Below are 24,344 nucleotides of genomic sequence, written 5' to 3'. Positions count from 1 at the left end.
TTGGCCAATAGCATAGCCTGGGTCAGGGTGACGGCAGGGTCAGGTAGGCAGGAATGTAGTTCCTTTGGAGAGCACATGCCTCATGCTTGAAAGAATGGGTTTCCATTCCCAGCAATGTAAAACAAAACCAAACAAAAGCAATCCAAAAGACAATTACACAGCCTGGGTATTATAGAAGATACTGTATCATATATTTGAATGTGCCAAAGAGAAAAACCTTACATGTTTTTTATCATAAAAAATGATAGTTCAGGGGCTGGAGAGATGGCATGGAGGTAGAGCATTTGCCTTGCATGCAGAAGGACGGTGGTTTAGATCCCAGCATCCCATATGGTCCCCTGAGCCTACCAGGAGCTATTTCTGAGCGCATAGCCAGGAGTAACCCCTGAGCACTGCCGGGTGTAGCTCCCCCCCCCCCCCAAAAAAAAAAAAGATAGTTCAAGCACTCCTGGATGGCCCTAGTAGTTCCAGCAATAGAGCAGCACCACCTCCTGGTACTGGAATAGCATCAGGACAGCTCAGCCGGGCCAGGTACCTGCCAGAGTGGCCTTAAAACCTGAGCACCACTTAAATAGCTCTCCCATTGTTGGCTAATTCTACAGTGCTAATTAATCATTTTGAAAAAGCTCTGATTGATTGCACATTTTAAGTGTATACAATGGGGGCTGGAATATATCACAATGGGTAGGGCATTTGCCTTTCACGCAGCCCACCCAGATTCAATCCCTGGCATCCCATATGGTCCCCTGAGTCATCAGGAGCGATTTCTGAGGGCAGAGGCGAGAGTAATGCCTGAGTGCCACCAAGTGTGGCCCAAAAATAAACAAATAAAAAATGTATACAATGTCATATAACAATTCTATCTTGATCAGGTTGGAAGGAAGGAAGAAAGGAAACCTTGCTACAAATAGTGGGGAAGTGCAGTTGGGATAGAGAAGGGACCACTATGACAATTATGACAATGATAGTTGGAAATAATCACTCTGGACTAGAACAGGGTGATGAAAGGAGGTGAAGTGGTATGTTTGATACCCCTTCAGGGGAGAAAAAGAGGGAGAGAGAGGGAGAGAGAGGGAGAGAGGGGGAGAGGGAGGAAGGAAAGGAAGGAGACAGTAGGGAGGGAGGGAGGGAGAGAGAGAGAGAGAGAGAGAGAGAGAGAGAGAGAGAGAAGGAGAGAGAGAGAGAGAGAAGGAGAGAGAGAGAGAGAGAGAGAGAGAGAGAGAGAGAGAGAGAGAGAGAGAGAATATGTAGAATGTCTTCCACAGAGACAGGCAGGGGAAAGAGAAGGAAATTGGAGACACTGGTGTCAGGAAATGTACACTGGTGAATGGATGGGTGTTGGACATTGTATGACTGAAACTCAATTACAAGTAACTTTGTAACTGTGTATCTCATGGTGATTCAATTGAATTTATTAAAAAAATAGAATTTAGCTTCTTCAACTGTAGAGGAAATCAAACTTTTTATTTGGTACAAGGGAAGAAGGAAGCCCAGAGAAGACAGAATTTCAGAATCTAATTGTTCTTGCTGAGTTTCAGAAGGACTTTAAGAAACGTTTTCTTCACACTGAGATAACGGCGGAGGTAAGTGGACAGATTGGTGGAGGGTGTGGTGTGGGAATGCTATGTGCACAAAGCTATCATCATTAATAGTATTTTAATCACAGTGCCTCAGATAAAATTTCAAAAAGTAAACTAAAAATAAGGAAAACAAAAGAATAAAAAATCAAAAAAGGACCTCTAGCCTACCAAAAAAAAAAAAAAAGAAATATTTCATATGGATGATTTGTACTGATTTTGTTTATATTTCTAGAGGGAACAAGTCCACAGGGCTCTGCATACTTCTATCCTAAAACAGAACACTCCCCCGCCCTATATCTGCATGTGCTAATCTCTGCATTGTATAATCTAACTCCATCCTATAGTAATAGGCACCAGGATGGAGAACCTGACTCAAAATTAACCAGTGTCCTTCATGGACTATTGACTAAAAGCAATTTACTCAGCAGAACAGGAGGAAAAGAAGAAAGAATTGTGTAGAAGGAAAAGGAAGAAGTCACCCTGATTTCTCACAATACTTTAATTACTTATGTTAGTTATCAGATTTGACAACTAATGCTTCTCCTTTTGGAAGGAGTTCAGGGTGTGCTCCCAGTGAGGCTGGATGGAGCAGGGGTGTGGGGTACTGTTTAGGGGCCAACAGAACCACACCTGGCCCAAAAGAGTCTTTTTATTTGTGGAGTAGGGGAGATCCATACATGGTGGTGCTCAGTGCCTACTCCTGGTTCTGCAATCAGGAATCTACTCCTGATGAATTTGTGACTACATGGGGTGCCAGAGATGGAGCCCAAGTCAGCCTGGTGCAAGGCAAACATCCTACCTATTGTACCATCTCTCCAGCCCAGGCCCCAAAGAGTTTTGCCATTGTGATTTATAACGGCTATTGTAAGGGAAATTCTACTTTAAGCAAACTTAGGAAGGAAGGAAGGAAGGAAGGAAGGAAGGAAGGAAGGAAGGAAGGAAGGAAGGAAGGAAGGAAGGAAGGAAGGAAGGAAGGAAGGAAGGAGGGAGGGAGGGAGGGAGGGAGGGAGGGAGGGAGGGAGGGAGGGAGGGAGGGAAGGAGGGAGGGAGGGAGAGAAAGAGAGAGAGAGAAAGAAAGAGAGAAAGAAAGAAAGAAAGAAAGAAAGAAAGAAAGAAAGAAAGAAAGAAAGAAAGAAAGAAAGAAAGAAAGAAAGAAAGAAAGAAAGAAAGAAAGAAAGAAAGAAAGAAAGAAAGAAAGAAAGAAAGAGAAAAAAGAAAAGAAAAGAAAAGAAAAGAAAAGGAAAAGAAAAGAAAAGAAAAGAAAAGAAAAGAAAAGAAAAGAAAAGAAAAGAAAAGAAAAGAAAAGAAAAGAAAAATCATCCTTGGGTAAGAGGTCAAGAATAACTACAGCTCACAGGTGACAATGTAATGCGATAAAACAGACTTCTGTCCAGAAACCCAAAGGAAAGCTTCCCTCCTCTCAGGAGACCCGCTCCAGGTACCTTGATTGTGCTCAGACTCCTCATTAGCCACACGCATCAGAGCTTCAAGCACCAAAGCGTTGTCGAGCCATGTGTACCACTCCTCCAACTCCTGAAGGAAACTGGCAGTGCCCGTTGACTCTGATACCTTGCGAGTTGCCAGTTTGCAAAGCCGCTCAACAAAGCCAGGGATGCTGAGAAGGGCCGCTGCCAAAGAGAGAAAAGGGAATTTTCAAAAGGAGACCAGCTCTAAAGCCCTCAACAAACAGTCAGCTCCTGCCTGGCCTGGCAGGGCCAAACTGCAACCAACCAGAACTTCCTATAAAATAAAATGTCAAGCCAATGTAAATAGTATTAAAGTTACAGAAACATATTCATTTTAGCAGGTGCAGAGAAACACACTCTCATATCCTCTAGGTCTAGGCTACGATATAAACAAGAACAACCTTTATGCAATCTATCCTGGAGTCAGAAGGTCCATTTCAATTAACTGACCCTAAGGCAATAAACAAATAGCAAAAGATATTCTTTTGTGTTTTTCTGTTTTGGTTTCATAACCAGCAGTACTCAAGGGTTTACTCCTGGCTCTCCACTCAGAAATTACTTCTGGCAGGTGTGGGGAAATATATGGGATACTGGGGAACAAACTAGGATTGGCTGCATGCAAGGCAAATACCCTACCACTGTGTTATCATGCAGCCCCAGCAAAGATATTCTTATGAAGATGTTCACTGATGTTATTTCCATAAGAGCAAAATGGTGGGGTTAACTGAGTGCCCATTAATAGTATAATGTTAATATGATATATCTAACCAATGGAATACACATAAGGTATAAAAAGTGATGATACATATATAATGTGGGTCAAAAATTGGTTCAGGGGCCCGGAGAGATAGCACAGCGGTGCTTGCCTTGCAAGCAGCCGATCCAGAACCTAAGGTGGTTGGTTGGAATCCCAGTGTCCCATATGGTCCCCCGTGCCTGCCAGGAGCTATTTCTGAGCAGACAGCCAGGAGTAACCCCTGAGCACCACCGGGTGTGGCCCAAAAAACAAAAACAAAACAAAACAAAATTGGTTTAGTTTACTTGCCAGAGAAAAGGGTAAATTATTTGAAACACTATTGTGTTTTAATTTAGAGTACAATAAATTATTGTACATTAAAGCCTATCATTTGCTTCTCCGAGGTAGGCTGAAAACTTTTTATTATCTATGTATTATTATTATAATATCATGGACAATAGTGTTAACGTTTATCCCTTTGTTGTACAATGTTCCTGTATCACAACCACCATCAAAATACTAAACCGTACAACACTGTCTATAGGTTCAGGCAGGGTTTTGTTGTTGACGTTTCTGTTTTTAGTTTTGGATCATACCTGGCAATGTCAGAGGTTCCTGGCTCTGCACTGAGAGATACACTTGAGAGTGTTCAGGGAATGCTGGGCATAAAACACGATTGCAGCCTACATATTACTATTTCTCTGACTCTGGGTCATTTTTTATTTTGTTTTATTTTGTTTTTGGTTCTGGGGCCATACCCAGTGGCACTCAGGAGTTATTCCTGGCTCTGTACTCAGAAATCACTCCTGGCAGGCTCACAGAACCATATGGGTGACGGGGATTGAACCCAGGTCAGCCATGTGCAAGGCACACTATTGCTCTGGCCCCTAGGTCTTTGTTTTTTTTTAAACCATTTTTATTGAGAAACCTAGATTTACCATACAGTTACTCATTCTTTTCTTGGATCTATCATTTCAACACCACACCCATCATCAGAGTGCCAATTTCCTTTTACCAGTTAAACACTATCAGTTTAAGCCAATTTTCCTTGAGATTCTTAAATCTTCACTTTGTTAAAAACAGGCACTTAGGGGCCGGAGAGATAGCATGGAGGTAAGTGTGTTTGCCTTGCATGCAGAAGGATAGTGGTTCGAATTCCGGCATCCCATATGGTCCCCCAAGCCTGCCAGGAGCGATTTCTGAGTAGAGTCAGGAATAACCCCTGAGCGATGCTGGGTGTGACCCAAAAAGCAAACAAACAAACAAACAAAAAAAACAACCAGGCACTTAGGGTAGGAGATGGGACTCAAGTGGCAAGGCTCTAACTCTGTTATACTATCACTCAGGCCCCACATCTTTGCTTTTATATATGTATGAAGTTTCCATAATGAAAAAATACAAGTAAAACTCAAGAGAAGAGGCCAGAGTGATAGTACAGTGGGTAGAGCACTTGCCTTACATGTGCCCAAGCCAGGTTGAACCTTAACATCCCATATGGCTCCTCAAGTGGTGCTAGGAGTAATCTGAGTAAAAAATACAGAACCAGGGCCCGGAGAGATAGCACAGCGGCGTTTGCCTTGCAAGCAGCCGATCCAGGACCAAAGGTGGTTGGTTCGAATCCCGGTGTCCCATATGGTCCCCCGTGCCTGCCAGGAGCTATTTCTGAGCAGACAGCCAGGAGTGACCCCTGAGCACTGCCGGGTGTGGCCCAAAAACCAAAAAAAAAAAAAAAAAAAATACAGAACCAGGAGTAAGCTGATTATTCAAAAGAATAACATTAAAGAAAATTCTTTAAAAATAATTAAGGGGCTAGAGAGATAACACAGCAGTAGGGCGTTTGCCTTGCACACAGCTGACCCATGACAGAGGGTGGTTCGAATCCCCGCATCCCATATGGTCCCCTATGCCTGCCAGGAGCGATTTCTGAGCGCAGAGCCAGGAGTAATCCCTGAGCACTGCCACCAGGTGAGACCCCAAAACCAAAGGGAAAAAAATTAAAAGAAAAAAAAAAGAAATTAAAAGAAATAATTACATAAAGTCATAAATCCAGTCTAGCACAAGATCTCAGCAAATAATCTTGGCCTCTTCCATCCTCTACAATTTTGTGAATGACTATAAAATATTTTATCTCATATTTTTAAGGATAAAAAACTACATTAAAATGAAAATCCATTTTCTTTTGCTAGGGAAGGATCACACCCAGCAATACTCAGGGCTTATTCCTGGCTTTCTGCACACAGGGATACGCTGGTGGGGTTCAGGGAAACTATGGGGGGTCAGAGATCAAACATGGGTCGAATGGTCGAATGAGTGAGCACAAGGCAAGCACCCTGCCTTCTGTACTATCTCTCTACCCCCAAGCAAGCTAACTTTTAAGTTGATTATTTTATATGGCCTGCAAAATTATGTTAAAAATATCCAAATGGGGGGCCGGGAAGGTGGCGCTAGAGGTAAGGTGTCTGCCTTGCAAGCGCTAGCCAAGGAAGGACCGCAGTTTGATCCCTGGGTCCCATATGGTCGCCCTAAGCCAGGAGCAATTTCTGAGCGTGTAGGCAGGAGTGACCCCTGAGCGTCAAACAGGTGTGGCCCAAAAACCAAAAAAAAAAAAAAAAAAAAAAAAAAAATCCAAATGGTCCTTGGCAGGGAAAAAATATTCTCTAGCCATGATATATATATGTATAAATGCAAACATAAATATTTTACCGATACTTAAAATTTTTCTTAAAACAATGTAGTCTTGCATCTACGAAACATCCAAGGTTGTCTATAACATCACCTGGAGGCAATCCTCTACCAGGGAAGACCCTACCGCTGCTCTGACATCGACCTCACCTGGAGGCAATCCTCTACCAGGGAAGACCCTACCGCTGCTCTGACATCGACCTACTCAAAAAAGACTTCCCTTAACACTGAGAAGACTTAACAACAACAATGACCTGCTTACTGGACAGAGCTTTCTGTATTGCCCCTTAATTGTGAGGTGAGGGGCCGGGTAGGTGGCGCTGGAGGTAAGGTGTCTGCCTTGCAAGCGCTAGCCAAGGAAGGACCGCGGTTCGATCCCCCGGCGTCCCATATGGTCCCCCCAAGCCAGGGGCGATTTCTGAGCACATAGCCAGGAGTAACCCCTGAGCGTCAAACGGGTGTGGCCCAAAAACCAAAAAAAAAAAAAAAAAAAAAAATTGTGAGGTGAAACTAGAGGATACTCCACACCAGCCTGACTTCAATGTAGGATGTGCAGATTCCAGGATCTTTAATACAGAAACCTGATGCTAACAATAGGACTGCGTAAAAAATAAAACTGTATTGGCACTACAGACTTGGATTAAATAAACTAGTTTGCCTAGAGCCTAGAGTTGGTCTTATGCCAGGAAACTTTAGGGGTAGGGGTTTCCTTGTATTTAGACCAAGGCTTTTCCTTTCCATGTCCCCCATATTTTGGTGGGCCTATGCAAACAATATTTGCCACCGTTTTTACTGTGCCCTTTTGACTAACCCTTAAAAAAAACCTCTTAAACTTTTGATGTTAACTTAAACTAATATGTATGCGCATGAAAATATAAAAAAATACTATGCCTTCAATGTTTAAGGAGTCACATAAATCTCATGGCCTTAGGTTGCTTTGTGTACTGCTAAGAAATGTTATAATGTACTACAATCTGGGGACTTGTGGACAAAGTAATTGTAAATGGGTTCTGCCTTATTTTTCTTAATGTTCTTTGACTGTAAGTTCAATATTTAGGCATCAGCAAGGGGATTTCTTCTGAGAATTCTATTTATGGGCGATTGTCCTTTCACTGTAACTTTACCTATCCTCTTTGCATCATTTTTCTCATAATTAAAAATAAAAAAACAAAACAAAACAATGTAGTCTTGGATTAACTGTCAGTTAAGTAAAGAACCAACTGATTAGAATACCCTAACCCCCAAGGATAAGGGTAGTGATGGTTTCACTGATTTATTTTTATTTTAAGTTTTTGGGCCACATCCCCCCAAAATACCTCTACTCAGAGATTATTACTGATAGTGCACAGGAGTGACCTCTGGTGATGTTTAAGGGATCATGTGTTAATGGGGTTTGAAACTAGGGTCAGTGAAATGCAAGACAAATACCATTAACTCTGTACTATCTCAACCAGCATTGGTGGGAAAGAACAAATTCTTTTCATGGTAAACTAAAAGATTAAGGTTATGTAGCACACACATCACCAATACTGAATTTTCCTGATCTTTAGGGTCCTACATTATATAATGGAAATACTGATGTCTACTTTTGGGGTGGGGGGTTAGCCACACTTGGCTGTCCTCGGGGCTTAATCTCCTGGCTCTGTTCTCAAGGATCACTCCTGGCAAGAGACCATATAAGGTCTCAGGAACTGAATTCAGTTGATCTATGTCCAATGCAAGTGCCCTACCACACTCCAGTCCCCTAATCTCTACTTTATCATGCTGCTTGGAGGATTAAATAAAATCACTCATAGGTAAAGCAGTTTGCCAAATATTTGCCACCCAGAAACTTAACATGTGTGGACTTTTGTTCGTGTGTGTAAGTATATGTCCAACTAGCTTTGAAGCATAATTGATATTATCAAATTCACATTTTTAAAAAATGCCTCATTAATGATTAACAAAATGAGAACTCAACAGTTCTAACAAAGGAAGAGGGAGGCAAGGGGAAATAATCCTACATAGAGTGAGAAAGGTCTCAGCTCTATGGTACAGGAAGGAAACAGGCCTGGAGAGAAACTACCAAATTAGGGTCCAGCCAGTTCATATGCTTCTGTTTTTATATGCAACTGAGACATAGAAAGGATACTCCTATCTCCATTTAGTGTTCAAACTGAGTTAGGACACCAGCAGAGATTACAAAGGAGCTCTAGTCAGGAATGAGAGAGAGGAGGGTAGTGGGCAGTGCTTAGCAACTCTGTGAGCTAGCTTGGTTTTCTTCATTCCCAGTCACTGGGCTTCAGAATAAAACAGGCTTATTTTCCAAGCAGCATCCAAGTAGCTGCTAGAAGGGCAGACCTGCTCAATGCTCTTTTCTGTGAAAATGTGATCTTAGGGCTACATGAGGCAGTTCTTAGAGAGCCATCTGGTATTGGGGCTTGAGCCTGGGGCTCCAGCATGCAAAGCAGAGATCCCAGGCCATTGAACTATCTCTATGGCCACTCAAGATGCTTTCCAATGATAAATTTTGTATTAATTTGGCTTGGTTATTTTATTAATCCTATGTTAAAGAATGTTTAATTGCTTTTAAATTTTAGGCACTCTGATGGTTTTGTATCAACAATATTTCTATTCTGTTAATTTTTAAAATATGATGTTTTAAGTCAATTATGAAATAGGAGATTTATACCTAATTTTCTTAAAATCTTCGTAAGCTGGACTGGAGGTACAGCAGGTAGGGATTTTGCCTTGATTTCATGCATCCCATCTGGTCCCTGGAGCAGAAGTGATCTGTGAGTGCAGAGCTAAGAGTAACCCCTGAGAATTGTTGGGTGTGCCCCCCAAATCTGCATAATAGCAATACTTTATCAACATGTCCTTAGCTACCAAAAAGCAATATGGTAGGGTAGATGAAATAATAAATTCACATGATTTTAAAAGCCAAAGAACATGGGGCCCGAGCAGTAATATAGCAATAGGACACTTGCCTTGCACTTAATTGACTTGGATTTGATACCCAGTACCCCATATGGGCCCCTGAGCACTGCCATGAGTGATCCCTGAGTGCAAAGTCAGGAGTAAGGCTTGAGTATCGCTGGGTGTGGCCCAAAATAAAAAAATAAATCAGGGGCTGGAGAGATAGCGTGGAGGTAAAGCATTTGCCTTGCATGCAGAAGGTAAGTGGTTCGAATCCCGGCATCCCATATGGTCCCCTGAGCCTGCCAGGAGCGATTTCTGAGTGTAGAACCAGGAGCAACTTCTGAGCGCTGCCGGGTATGACCCAAAAATCAAAAAAAATAAAACAATAAAAAATATATCAATAAAATCAAAGAATATGTAAAGCATGGCAGCACAGAGAAGTTAGAATAGTACTTGCTAAAATGCAAACAGTATGTTCACATGGTACAAAAATCAAAGGCTAACACAAAGATGTCTCATTTCTGCTACTGTCAGTCACCTACCTCAGAGTGTTAATCCACAGAACAAAAATTTCCTTTCAATCACTAAGCAGGCCTAAGCAGAAGCAGATGCCACAGTGACTAACAATTGTAATTTTTCAAAATTGGATTGAACAAATAAAATATTACCTTGATAATAAGATACTACTACATTGTTTCTGCCTTAGCTGTCAGCTGATCCACGAACGATTTCTCCTATTTTCCCTATTTGGCCAGTGAAAAGAGCTGAAAAGCGCTATTTTGCCCAATTGCCCCACCATGTAAGCTTAAGATTCTTGTATATGACTCATATTCCTTACGCACAAGATTGCATGAGTGAACAAACCTATTTTATCTCACTCCCTTACTCATATCTTAAAAACAGAAAATTAACATACTATAGGACTTTTTTTTAACCTATCTTGAGATTATTTTGCTACTAGAGATTTCCTGCATTATTTTCTCAAAAGTTGTATGATTTTCCAAGTATTCTATAAATAAAGTTGTCTCTGGCTAAAGTGACAGTAAGCTCTAGTCTCTTATAATAGTATGAACATTAAGGTCGTTTCCAATCTAGTTATAACAATGTCACAATGTATGACATTCTGTATGCATTATATGCTCTTATATATTCATGTACATTTATTTATATAATTAAAGAAACGGCTTGGGGGCCAGAGCAATAGCATAGCCAGTAGGGCATTTGCCTTGCATGAAGCCAACCCAGGTTTGATATCTGTCATCCCATAGTGTCCCCAGAGACTACCAGAAATAATTTCTGAGTGCAAAGCCAGGGGGGAAAAGAAAACAGGCTTGGTGGATTAAGAGGTGCTTGTACCTGGAATTTTAATAATGGTTCTGAATCATTTAAAATCTGTTGTGAACTTGACTCCCCGAAAGAATAAAAGGATGCACAGAGACAAATTAGACAAACTCTTATTACACCCAGTGATTATTCCAGTAGCTCTCCAGAACTCTCCAGAGCTACTGAAAGAGTTAGATGATTTAAGAAGAGGTATGAGTTATAATCTTCAATTTTTGACCTTTAAATGAGAAAACTTTACCTTGGTTGATTTCAGCTGCAGAAGGCCCCAAGCTCAAGCTCTTCTTCTGTTGAGCATTTTTGGCAAGAAGTGTATGTTTGTCATCATTCCCTGTATCCATCTCTGAAATGGTGACAGCCAGAATCCGGCAGAAATTGGCAAGCTGCTGCTGATCGAAATTGGATACTAAGGAACTCAGGTTGGGGACTTCATCTAGTCGTATCATTTCCTAGAGAAAATAAAAAGCAAACAAACCCCATGGCTTCGTTTGTTCAAGATAGGATATGACCCTCTTCTGAATTCTTTTAAGAATGAAGCTTAGCAGCTAGACCACGTAAATTCAAATTCCAGTTCTGAAATTTGTAACTGTGCAACTTTAATTAAGTCATGAAATCCCTTAATAGTCTAAATATTAAACTCTTTGGGCACTGTTTTTATTCTCTAGCTTAGCTCATACGGTTCATTTTACTGGTTGGTTTTTTGTTTTGTTTGGTTTTTGGTGGGGTGGCCACATTGGATGGTGCTCAGGATTGGCTCCTGATAGAGCTTGGGGAACCAAGTATGTGCTGGGGATCAAACCTTGGTCAGTTGTAGCAAGGCAAGAGCCTTACCTACTGTAATCTCCAATTTTATCTATTAGTAAAATTTTAAAAAGTCTCCACTCTAGTTTTATCATCCAAAATTTGTTATTCTTGCCATATTTTCTTTTTTCTTTTGGGTTTCAAGGCCTCACATGGCTGTGCTCAACGATCACTCAAGCCAGGAATGAGGGGAATCATGTCCAGAGCTAGGAAATGAACCACAGTTGGCCAAGAGCAAGAAAACTTTTTAAAAAATAAAATAGGGACTAAAGAGATAGTCTACTGGGTAAGGGCACTTGCCTTGCACATGGCTGAGCTGGGTTTGATCCTAGGCATCCCTTATGGTCCCCAAGGACTACCAGGAGTAATTCCTTAGAGCAGAGCCAAGAGTAACCCTTGGGCATTGCTGGGTGATTAAAAAAAAAAAAAAAAGTAGAAACTGGAGAGATAGTAGAGTGATAGGGTGCTTGCCTTGCAAACAACCAGCCCAGGTTCAATCCCTGGCACCCCATAAGGTTCCCCAAGCCCACCAGGAGTAAGCCCTGAAAACAGCTATGTATAGTCCCCCCATTTATTTTTGGAAAATTGAAAGTTTATTGGAGGAGAAATAGGAATAGTAGTAGGAAAGGAAAGATCCCATGTGGGGAACTAAGTCCCTTGTCATTTGGGGTGGGGGGGTAGGTCACATCCAGTGGTGTTCAGGGGTTACTCTTGGCTCTGCACTCACTGATCACTTCTGGTGGGGCTCAGGATTATATGGCTACCAGGTATTGAACCTAGGTTTGACACGTGCAAGGCAAGTGCCCTACCAACTAACTGTACTATCATTTCAGTTCCAGCAATATCACTTTTTGTTGTTATTGATTTGAGGGCCCCATCACTATACTGAGGACTTACTCTGGCCTGTGCTCAAGAATCAGTCCTGTCAGTGTTCAAGGGACATGTCTGCCAGGGATCAAGCCCAGGTAGGTCTTGTACAAAGCAAGAGCCTTTTCCATTATACTATCTCTCCAGCCCCTTATTCATTCATTTTTGAATTAAGAATTTGATCTTTGGGGCTGGAGATACAGTATTGTAGGGAGGGTATTGTATTGTAGGTATGTATGTAGTATGTGTACTTATATGCTTGCATGCAGTCGATCTGGATTTGATAGCTGATTCCCCATATGAACCTCCAAGTCCCTCCAGGAGTGATAAAAGAGTCAGGAGTTAGCCCTGATCACAGCTAGGTATGATCCCATTCATACCCTAACCCTGCCACACCACAAAAGTGATTGTGCCTTGAGGGAGGGGATTGTCTTATTCTCAAAACTGTTAAGGAGGGCATAGTATGCCCTGAACATACCAACAATTCTAAAGCCTGTGTGAACTCCTTTCTACATTTGGGGATGAACGAAAGAAGGACAGTTTACGGTGAAAGTCATTTAGGAGCAGCTTCTTCACCTCCCTCCTCCCTCCCCAATAAGTGTTTGCTTTTGGTAGGGAAGCACAACCGGGAGTAGTAAGGAACTACTCCTGTTTGTTGCTGCTTGGGTTGTCAATCTTGTGTCAAACAGTGCTTGGGGAACAAAGTAGATGCCAGATCCGAACCACATTTCTAAAGCAAACTCACTAACCTTCTGGCCCATCTCCCCTACTCTTAAAATACTATTAATATTGACTTGAAACCCCTCAGATTCCAATGTATCATAATTTAATTAGCTATAATAGCACATACACGTAGCATGTATAAACCATAACAAGTGCATACATATAACAGCTATAAACCATAACGTAACATGTCTCTCCTGTTACATTTCCATGTCTCAACCAGAAGAGACAACCAGAAGATACCACTATTGATGCTGAAGAGGTAGGGTGCTTGCTTTGCACACAGCCAACTCAGTTTTATTCCCCAGAATCCCACTCTGTCAGGAGTAATCCTTGAGTACAGTCAGGAATAACTCTTGAATATACCAGACATGGCCTAAAAACCAAACGAAAGAGAAGACCACTATCCTAATAGGTAATAGTATTCTGCTGTACGTGGTTTGAGATGATCATATGCATAAATGGAATCTTTGTTTTATAAAAATGGTATAACATACAGTTTTCTAAAATGAATTTTTTTTTTTTTTTTTTGGTTTTTGGGCCATACCCTGTGGTGCTCAGGGGTTACTCCTGGCTGTCTGCTCAGAAATAGCTCCTGGCAGGCACGGGGGACCATATGGGACACCGGGATTCGAACCAACCACCTTTGGTCCTGGAACGGCTGCTTGCAAGGCAAACGCCACTGTGCTATCTCTCCGGGCCCTAAAATGAATTTCTATCAGTTTATATGATTTGGCCAGGCAATAGAAAAATTCATTCATTTCCACTACTTTGTAATTTCACATTATTTGAAAAGACAACATTTATCATTTATCCATGTTCCTATTGATGGATCACAGACTGTTTCAGCTTTTTTGCACTTTTTTTGTTTTTGGGCCACATCTGGTGACACTTAGGGGTTACTCCTGGCTATACGCTCAGAAATTGCTCCTGGCTCAGGGGACCTTATGGCATGCTGGGGATCAAACTGAGGTCCATCCTGGGTCAGTCACGTGCAAGGCAAACACCCTACCACTGTGCTATTGCTCCGGCCCTTTTGCATTGTTTTTTTTTCCCCTTCGGTTTTTGGGCCACACCCAGCAGTGCTCAGGGGTCACTCCTGGCTGTCTGCTCAGAAATAGCTCCTGGCAGGCACAGGGGACCATATGGGACACCGGGATTCGAACCAACCACCTTTGGTCCTGGATCGGCTGCTTGCAGAGCAAACACCACTGTGCTATCTCTCCGGGCCTCTGCATTGTTTCTTGAAGCATGTTTTCTGAGACAGTGCCCAAGAACAAAAAATGCAATTTCTGGGTAGGGGTGGGGGACATTGGTGGTGGGAATGTTGCACTGATGAAGGGGGTATTCTATTTATGACTAAAACCCAACTACAATCATGCTTGTAATCATGGTGCTTAAAAATGTTATAAAAAATAATGCAGGGGCTGGAGAGATAACACAGTGGTAGGGCATTTGCCTTGCACGCAGCCAATCCAGGATGGACCATGGTTCAAATCCTGGCATCCCATATGGTCCCCCATGCCTGCCAGGAGCGATTTCTGAGTGCAGAGCCAGAAGTAACCCCTGAGTGCTGCTGGGTGTGATCCTAAAACCAAAAAACCAAAAAAAAAAAAAACAAAAAAAAACAACCACTCAAACTTATTCAAACCATTGCCATTATTTTATCAAGGCAGCTCATAGACGTACTGAATTATTCCACAAACCTCTTAGCTTCAATTTAGTATTTTCAAATCTAAGAATCAGAGTTCTGGGACTGAATTCCCTACAAATGTGCCTTGGCAGATATTAAAGCATCAAGCCATGGGTGTGATGCCTCAGCCCTCAGTGCAGCTTATCTCCAGAGGCGTGCCACAGGACACATGCATGTTCTATTATGAAAAACATCAAAAAGATAAATTTTCTGATAACCTGATGATCTGATGATAATCTGATGGTAAAAAAGCTTCAACAAGGAATCAAGTGATAGTGCAGTGATTGCTTTGCACACAGCCGACCAAGTTTGATCCCTGGCATTCCCTAAGACCCCTGAAACCTCCTTGAGTGTCCTGAGTACAGAGCCCAAAGTACAGAGTACAGAGTAACCAAAGCATTTCCAGGTATAGCCTAAAACAAAACAAGCATGTACCTTTTCCCAATGACATACATTCTCACCAAAACTATGGTCTTTAGTTTCATGTCCTTTATTTATTTTTTTTTACTTTTTTTGGGGGATCACACCAGGCAGCACTCAGGGGTTACTCCTGGCTCTATGCTCAGAAATCGCTCCTGGCAGGCTTGGGGGACCATATGGGATGCCAGGATTCGAACTACCGACCTTCTGCATGCAAGGCAAATGCCTTACCTCCATGCTATCTCTCTGGCCCCTAGTTTCATGTCCTTAATTAGTATCTGATTGTATATTTATGAACCATGTGTTAAGCTGTTGTGAAATGCTTGTTTGTATCATTGCCCATTACTTTGCTGGCCTTTTTGTGAGAATTTTTTTTTTCTTAATTTCAAAACCAATTGTTTTGTGAGCTGCATAAGGTAATGATGCTCAAGGCTTATTCCTGGCTCTGCACTCAGGAATCATTCCTGGCAGTGCTTAGGGAACCATATGGAATGTTGGGGATTAAACCTAGGCACTGTGCAAGGCAAAGTCCTACCCGCTGTCCCTTTTCACAGATTGTCAGCTGGATCTCCACTTTCTTCTATGCCCCCTTCACATGACACCAAGATCTGCAGGATACAGAACATCACCATCTTTGGCAGACAGAGAAGGCAGGGAGAAGGGGGAGAGAGAGAGGAGGAAGAGAGAGAGAGAGAGGAGGAAGAGAGAGAGAGAGAGGAGGGAGGGAGGGAGGGAGGGAGGGAGGGAGGGAGGGAGAGAGGGAGAGAGGGAGAGAGGGAGAGAGGGAGAGAGAGAGGGAGAGAGAGAGAGAGGGAGAGAGAGAGGGAGAGAGAGAGAGAGAAAGGGAGAGGGAGAGGGAGAGGGGGAGAGAGAGGGAGGGGGCAGGAAGTCTGTGGGGAAGTAGCCCTCTGCCAAGCCAAGAATCTGGAGCTCCTGCTTCCCTCTCACACAGTGGCCAGAGCACACACTGGAAAAAATAACAAAGCTATTTTAAAATCAAATTTACAAAGGGTTGCTGTGAGATATACACATATCTTCAATTTGTTCCTGTACACAATAGGCCACTTGTCTCAAGGACAAGCAGGGCCTAAGGAAGTGGAGCAAAAAGATGGAAACACAAGCTATGATCTCAATGACGCTCTTTCCCCGGTCATAGCAGCTGTGAAAGACATAGCACTGGAAAGAGAAAGCAATCTAACGACCTGAAACCAATGTGGAAGCCCTGTGTAAGGATTAGGAAAGTGACCTCCAGAGTCATGAGGTTACACCAAAGGGCTAATACATGGTCTAGCAGAGGTCTATGGATGGATTTTTCTGGGTCCACAGAGTTCTTTGATGGCAGTGTTTTCATTTCAATCAATTGCTGTTATTGTTTAAGGTGTATTCTGGACCCTTTGAATGTTCATCTTATGACTAGAGCGGAAGATTTCAGTGCTTGTAATTTTGTGTTTTGTGTGATATCAATTAAATTTTAAATGTTGAAGACTAATTTAAAAATAAGAGACAGATTTAATAAATGGAAAGTGGTTAGAAAGTAAAATCACAAAGGATACAGTAATATAGGAATACTGAAAGAATCTTGCATAAGTAATAGGGCAATTGATTTTACTTATTTTTTTCAACTTTATTTATTGTTTGGTTGTTGGGCTACACTCAGCAGTACTCAGGGGTCACTCCTGGCTCTGCACTCAGAAATCACCCCCAGCAGGCTGGGGGACCAAATGGGATGTCAGGAATCAAACCAGTCCCTCCTAGGTCTGCTGCATGCAAGGCAAATGCTTCACTGCTGTGCTATCTCTGCAGCCCAGGGCAACTGATTTTAGTAGAGTAACACTAGAATTTAAGTTCATGAAGTCAACTGAATTCATCAATTTCTTTCTTTCTTTTTTTTTTTTTTTGGTTTTTGAGTCACACCCGGCAGCGCTCAGGGGCTACATCTGACTCTACGCTCAGACATCGCCCCCAGCAGGCTCGGGGGACCATATGAAATGCTGGGATTCGAACCACTGTCCCCCATGAATTTCTTTTTAATCAGACTGATTTAAAATTATACAGTAATTTTTCTTTAGTCATATAAAACCCATCAATAGATACAGTGAGTTGGGCATTTGCCCAGTCAACCCAGGTTCAATTTCTGGCATCCCATATAGTCCCCCTGAGCACCATCAGGAGTAATTCTTGAGTGCAGACTGAGCAAGGAGTTTCCCCTGAGCATTGCTGGGTGTGGCCCCAAAATAAAACAAAACAAATTCGGGCTAGAGAGAAGACTGAAGTAAGGCATTTACCCTGGTTCAAGCCCACCTGGTCACCTAGCACCACCCTCTCACTCCCTCAAAATTTTCACAAGATAATTTGGAGATATAGTATAGGGGTTAAGACACCTGTCTTATATGGGGCTGACCACAGTTTGATCTCCAACACCACATGATTGCCGAGCTCCACTGGGAATAACCTCTGACCAAGAGCAGGACTGATTTCAAAGTACAGAATGGGGAGTAACCCCAAGCACAGAGCTAGATGTGGCCCCAAAATTAAATAAAAAGAGGGCCCGGAGAGATAGCACAGCGGTGTTTGCCTTGCAAGCAGCCGATCCAGGACCAAAGGTGGTTGGTTCAAATCCCGGTGTCCCATATGGTCCCCCGTGCCTGCCAGGAGCTATTTCTGAGCAGACAGCCAGAAGTAGCCCCTGAGCACTGCTGGGTGTGGCCCAAAAAACAAACAAAAAACAAAAAACAAACAAAAAAAAAAAACAAAAAGAAAAGAAAAGAAAAAGAGCTTCAAAACCAGAGTGATAATAATAGTACAGGGGTTACCACACTTTTTTTTGGTTAACAGTCAACCCCAGTTCTATCCCTGTTCTACCCCCACACAGTCCCCCTAGCCCTTCCAGGAGCAGTCTCTAAGCACCATCAGGTATAGCCAGCCCCTCCTCTCCTCCCACAAAGCCACTCCCCCAAGTTCCATACCTTACTCAGATTTCATAATTTCTTATTCAATTGTTTGAGATACCCTCTCCTATTTAGTCATCTGACTTACCTTTTTAACGCCCAAAATATCTTCAATGAGAGTTGCTGTTTGTAAGAATGTCTTTTTGCTTGTCATTAGCGTGAAAAGAAATATCACAAAATCATTCTTTTCTGCCAGACGCTTTGTAACTCCTTCAGTCTAAAAACAGGGAGAGAGAAAAGACAAAAAAGGTAGTATATGTTACACTCACCAAATAGAGCACAGAGATCCCTCTACCACTCCTACAGGAAGAGATTACCCTGAGATGCTGGGAAGGAGGGAGAAGGAGGGAGAGGGAGGGACAGGGAGAGGAGAGAGTGTGCGCAAATGTACATGTCTATGAAAATGCTATTTCTTGCAGACACTAGAAAGCTGCCTTATTCTACACAATAGGCAAATCTTAACTTCCCAAAACTATTTTTTTGTTTGTTATTTTTTGGGTCACACCCGGCATTCATTGCTCAGGAGTTACTCCTGGCTCTATGCTCAGAAATCGCTCCTGGCAGGCTGGGGGACCATATGGGATACCGGGATTGGAACCACCTTCTGCATGAAAGGCAAACACCTTACCTCCATGCTATCTCTCCGGCCCTCCCAAAACTATTTTATATATAAATGCATTTTTTTTCTGGGGAGGGGGTCATGCTAGGAAAACAAATCTAGGACCTTATACATTCTACTGCTGAGTCACATTTGTGGCTAATCATAGTTTCCTGACCCAATATATCTATCTAGCATATAATTCTGGAGCTACAAGTTAGCATTCAGTATGCCAATTTTGTAGTTTTGGGCTCAGTAAAGTAAGTACAGCACTTACTCCTGACTCTCTTCAGGGGTTATGCTTAAGGGACCATATGCAAAGTGAGGGATCAAACCTCTTCAGCCACTGTACCTGTTGTACTATCTCCCCAATCCAAGCAGGCTGAGTTTTATTTGGTATACAGCACTTTTGATAACTGAAACTTAAATATCTTTATACAGGACCTGCTTACATGTATTTAGTCTTGATTTGTAAGGCCCCCACTGCTAACAGGCAACTTGAAACGTTTATTTTCTGCCTGATCCCTAGAGTCACTGTTGTTTACAATGGCTAAAGTCCTTGGTTCTCATCTAACCTGGAATCCAACCAGATCTGCAGAGTTAGACGTTTTACACTAAATTTATTATCTCTAATCTCTATTAAACCAAACTGCTTTACTGGGATTTCAATGCACAACATTATGTATCATTATTATACTCAAACCCTATTTTAGTTTTCTTTGCTTTTTGGGCCACACCCAGTGACACTGAGGAGTTACTCCTAAAACTGTGCTCTGAAATACCTATAAAATTCGGGGCTGGAGTGGTGGTGCAAGCGGTAAGGCGTCTGTCTGCCTTGTGTGCGCTAGCCTAGGATGGACCTCGGTTCGATTCCCCAGCGTCCCATGTGGTCTCCTAAGCCAGACGCGATTTCTGAGCACATAGCCAGGAGTAACCCCTGATCGTCATTAGGTGTGGCCCCAAAACACCAAAAACAAACAAAAAATTGTTAACTGTGTGGAAATGCCCAAGAAAAAAATCATAGCCTAGTCTTTTAATTTTTTTCAACAAGTTCTACTTCTTCCTGGTCTGAGCTGTGAGATCAACACCGCGTTTCCTAAACAATTTATTTATTTTTATCAGTCTTTGCTGACTCTGGGTTGAAATGAGATGTTCCTTATGTATTAAAAACACAGGGAACAAGCATAAATAAATAAATTAATAATAATAATAAGCAGAAGAAGCTGGAAGGCAAGATAATATAGCAGATAGGTCGCTTGCTTTGTAGATGATCAACCTGGATTTGATCCAAGGCATCCCATATGATCCCCAAGGACAGCCAGGAGTAATTCCTGAGTATCACCAGTGTGACCCCAAATCAAAAACAAACAAACAAACAAAAAAAAAACGAAGAGCTAGAGATAAAGTACAGAATAAGATATCTGTTTTAAAAGTGGCTGACCCCGATTTAGTCCCTGACATCACATACAGTCTTTTGAGAATTGCCAGGAATGGACCCTAAACACAGGCAAAGGGTGAGCCATGAGCACAGCAGGATTTGGCCCCAAATTCCCCATCCAAAATAGACTCTAACAAGAACCCACAATTGTCTTTGAAAGCTTAGTACAGGGGCCGGGCGGTGGCGCTGGAGGTAAGGTGCCTGCCTTACCTGCGCTAGCCTAGGAGACGGACCGCGGTTCGATCCCCCGGCGTCCCATATGGTCCCCCAAGCCAGGAGCGACTTCTGAGCGCATAGCCAGGAGTAACCCCTGAGCGTTACCGGGTGTGGCCCAAAAACCAAAAAAAAAAAAAAAAAGAAAGCTTAGTACAGAATGAAAAAAAAGAGAAAAAGAAAGCTTAGTACAAAAATGAAAATATCTGGGGCCGGGCGGTGGCGCTGGAGGTAAGGTGCCTGCCTTGCCTGCGCTAACCTAGGACGGACCGCGGTTCGATCCCCCGGCGTCCCATATGGTCCCCCAAGAAGCCGGAGCAACTTCTGAGCGCATAGCCAGGAGTAACCCCTGAGCGTCACAGGGTGTGGCCCAAAAACCAAAAAAAAAAAAAAAAAAAAAAAAAAAAAAGAAAATATCTTAATAATCAAATATTGACGTTAGTAATATTTCTTATATACTAACTTTAAAGGATTGCTAAAAAAACTTCTCCTATTTCTCCATATTTTTATTATTTGATTTTGCTTTAGGCTACACCTGACAGTGTTCAAGAAAATGTGCTGCTTCAGGCAGAACTCAGGGTTCCTGGAGTCAAAACCTATACTCCAGCCCTGTGACTGATTCTCATTCTCTTCACACCCCCATCCCTATACCCTCCTCCCCACTTTCTTTCCTTCTCTCCCTCTTCTCCCTGTCCCTTCACATGTTCTCTCTCTTTCTGATTCTTTTCTCCACTAACCCAAAAGAAAAGTAAGCCTGAGAGATAATGCTTAAAGCACACATCTTATTTGTAGCAGACCCTGGTTTGAATCCCACACCACGTGACCTCCTCCATTGCATCACTAAATGGAGCCCTAGAGGCTCCCAGCACCACAGGATCTGAACAACACTCCATCCTTAAGCTCTGAGCACTGAACTGTCAGCATGCTTGGCCAAGTACTGCTGGGAGTGGGCCCTAAACATTGCTTGGAAGAATTCCCACCCACCCACCTCTCCAAATCTTTTGCTATAAGAAAATTTAAAATAGCCTAGATGGTTTGCAATAAGTTTCTACTGCACAACCCTGTTACACATGCTGAAGTGTTTAACTGTTGAAACATTTGTGTTACCTGTTATGAAAATAAAATTTAAATGCTTCCTGTCCATAGATTAGTTGATTTTATGATTTTCTTTCTTTTTTTTTTTTTGGGGGGGGGGTCACACCCGGCAGTGCTCAGGGGTTATTCCTGGCTCCAGGCTCAGAAATTGCCCCTGGCAGGCACGGGGGACCATATGGGCGCCGGGATTCGAACCGATGACCTCCTGCATGAAAGGCAAACGCCTTACCTCCATGCTATCTCTCCGGCCCCGATTTTATGATTTTCAATGATTTTATTTTTATTCTTGTCTTTCTGCCCTACTATTAAGTTAATACTCTTGGGTAGGGTTTTTGTTTGTTTTGAGACTTCTAAAAGATCTCCGAAATCTTTTCTTGAATAAGCCAAGAAATAATGGAATAAAATGCTGTGTATTTTTTTTAATGCTGTGTGTTTTAAAAGCATTAAAGAGCTCACCTCTACAGTAGTGCAATGTTTCATTCTGCCATATACAGTACAGTCTAATCCTCAATGAGATTGTCTTGCTTGTGTTTGTTTTTTTGGGGGGTGTTAAACCACATCCAGCAGTGCTCATGGTTTATTGCAGGTCTGTGCTGAGGGATCACTCCTGGTGATGCTGGGGACCATATGTGTTGCCAGAGATTGAATAGGATGGTGCATGCAAAGCAAGCACCTGACCTCCTGTACTCTCTGGCTCCTATTATCAATAGCTTCTTGAAAATAATAACTTAGGGCCCCACCAGAAATGATCTCTGAACACAAAAGACCAGAGTAAGCACTGAGCACCACTGGTTGTGCCCCGTTCCCACCAAAATAATAATAAAAACAAGTCCTTGAATAAAGTACTTTCATTCATGGTGCAATAAGATCTTTGCTTCTATCTGGCCAACAATATTTAAAAAAAAATATCTAGGTTGGCTGGAGAAATAGTATAGCAGGTAGTGCCAACCCCAATTTGATCCCCAGCATCCTGTATGGGCACTGCCAGGTGTGGCCCCAAAAACAAAAACAAATTATTCAATAACCAGCTGTTTTAATTTACTATTTACAATGTACCAGATAAGTCCCAAAAGACACAGTAGTATAAAAAAAGCACTTATTTTTTTCTTCACCATTTTAGTCCCCACAACTCTTAGTTTGATTAACTATACTTTATAAAGAAACTGAAATTTGAGAGGATAATAATTAGCACTAAGTTATAGGACAGAACTCAAAATCAAGTTCTAGCACTCAGTACTACGCTGTTACTATGCTGTTTATCTCCTAACAAATTACTTTCTTCATTCACCAATTTTTTTCTTGCTCAGTTGTTGACCTCATAGAATATTTTACCAATGTAAGAATGAGCCTTCTAGTTCCCATTCCAGTATATAAAGAAAATATAGGACTAGAAATAATGGGGTTAAATCTTAAAAGTCATCATCTTTCACTACTTCTTCAATCTTTTCTTTTCTTTTTTTTTTTTTTTTGTTTTGGTTTTTGGGTTTTGGGTCACACCCAGCAGCGCTCAGGGGTTACTCCTGGCTCTACACGCAGAAATCACTCCTGGCAGGCTTGGGGGACCATATGGGATGCCGGGATTCGAACCACCATCCTTCTGCATGTAAGGCAAACGCCTTACCTCCATGCTATCTCTCCGGCCCCTTCTTCAATCTTTTCTCAGACATGTCTGCTAAAAGTTAAGGGAGTTCAGTATCTGCTCAAGCAGTCCCAGTTCTTAAAAATTATTATAAAATGTTGATTCTCCATAATTTCTACCACCATAATTTTAATCCTGTTTTTCAGGCAGGCACATGTAAAAATGATTCGTCCAATGTCTGATTATATCTCTCATATCTATCATTCCCACTTCCAATACTTCCTCCTCGAGCAGTCCAAGAATGGTAGATAAATAGAGCCCCACTGACAAAGGTACTTACACAGACACAGGTATTATACAAGATGCTCAAACAGTCCTTGGACATTTCATCGCTTACTGAAAGTTAAAAAAAAAAGTCATTTTTTTTTATAGAAAAAAGCAGTGTTTTAACAACAATGTTAAATTTATTTTTCTTTTTTTCTTTTTGGCTTAACTTTTGGACCACACCTGGCTACACTCAGAATTTACTCCTGGCTCTGAGCCCAGTAGGGTGCAGAGAAGGCACAGGATGCTGGGGATAGAACCCAGATTGGCTGTGTGCTTGGTGACCATATGGAATACTGGTTGGTCTTATGCAAAGGACTCTCTTTCTGGCTTACTACTAGATCTTACCAGCTGTAAGATCTAGCCCCAAAGCTAAGAAACTTTTGATTAAAAAGAAATATATTGGGGCAAGAGAAATAGTATAGAGGTTAAGGTTCTTGTCTTAAATGTGGCCAACCCCCCACTTGATCCTCAGCACCACATGGTCCCTGAGCATCAACATGGATGCAGCCCTGGAGGCTCCAAGTAACCATAGACTGACCTCTATGCTGATAATGCCCAGCACAAGGCACTCAAAGCAATCACCAGAAGGGGTCCTGAGTCTCCTGAGAAATACTTGGAAGACCCCTTACTCTCACACACACCAAAAAAGCATACCAACAAGCATACATCATTTTTATCACAAAATGGTCTTTAAAAAAGAGTAAACGCCTTAGGGTAATTTAAACAATAATTAAATGTGACAGGGGCATCATAGATTAGTGAAGTACAAGCTTAGTTATAAATGAGGCCCAAGGCTTAATCCCTGACAGCACAAAAAATCTTCTATTATATAGTCAGGGTTTAAGGGCAGAGCACATGCCTACATGGGTGAGATCCACCCAAGATTTGATTCCCAACACAGCAAATCACACACACACACACACACACACACACACA

General features: G+C 42.1%; 1 protein-coding gene across 1 annotated transcript in view; it reads right to left on the bottom strand.

Moving 5' to 3' along the window:
* The window catches only part of TRPC4AP (transient receptor potential cation channel subfamily C member 4 associated protein), a 64,575-nt gene that overhangs the window by 23,272 nt on the left and 16,959 nt on the right, over positions 1-24,344 (bottom strand). Inside the window, exons 5-8 of the mRNA XM_049779210.1 lie at positions 23,422-23,477; positions 18,247-18,375; positions 10,948-11,155; positions 3,023-3,208 (exon numbers count right to left, since the gene is read on the bottom strand). Of these exons, the coding sequence (XP_049635167.1) occupies positions 3,023-3,208; positions 10,948-11,155; positions 18,247-18,375; positions 23,422-23,477 (579 nt within the window). The remainder of the gene's footprint in view (positions 1-3,022; positions 3,209-10,947; positions 11,156-18,246; positions 18,376-23,421; positions 23,478-24,344) is intronic.

This window comes from Suncus etruscus, chromosome 9 (assembly GCF_024139225.1).
Source record: "Suncus etruscus isolate mSunEtr1 chromosome 9, mSunEtr1.pri.cur, whole genome shotgun sequence".
Classification (NCBI taxonomy): Eukaryota; Metazoa; Chordata; class Mammalia; order Eulipotyphla; family Soricidae; genus Suncus; species Suncus etruscus.
This window is presented reverse-complemented; position numbering and strand designations above follow the sequence as displayed.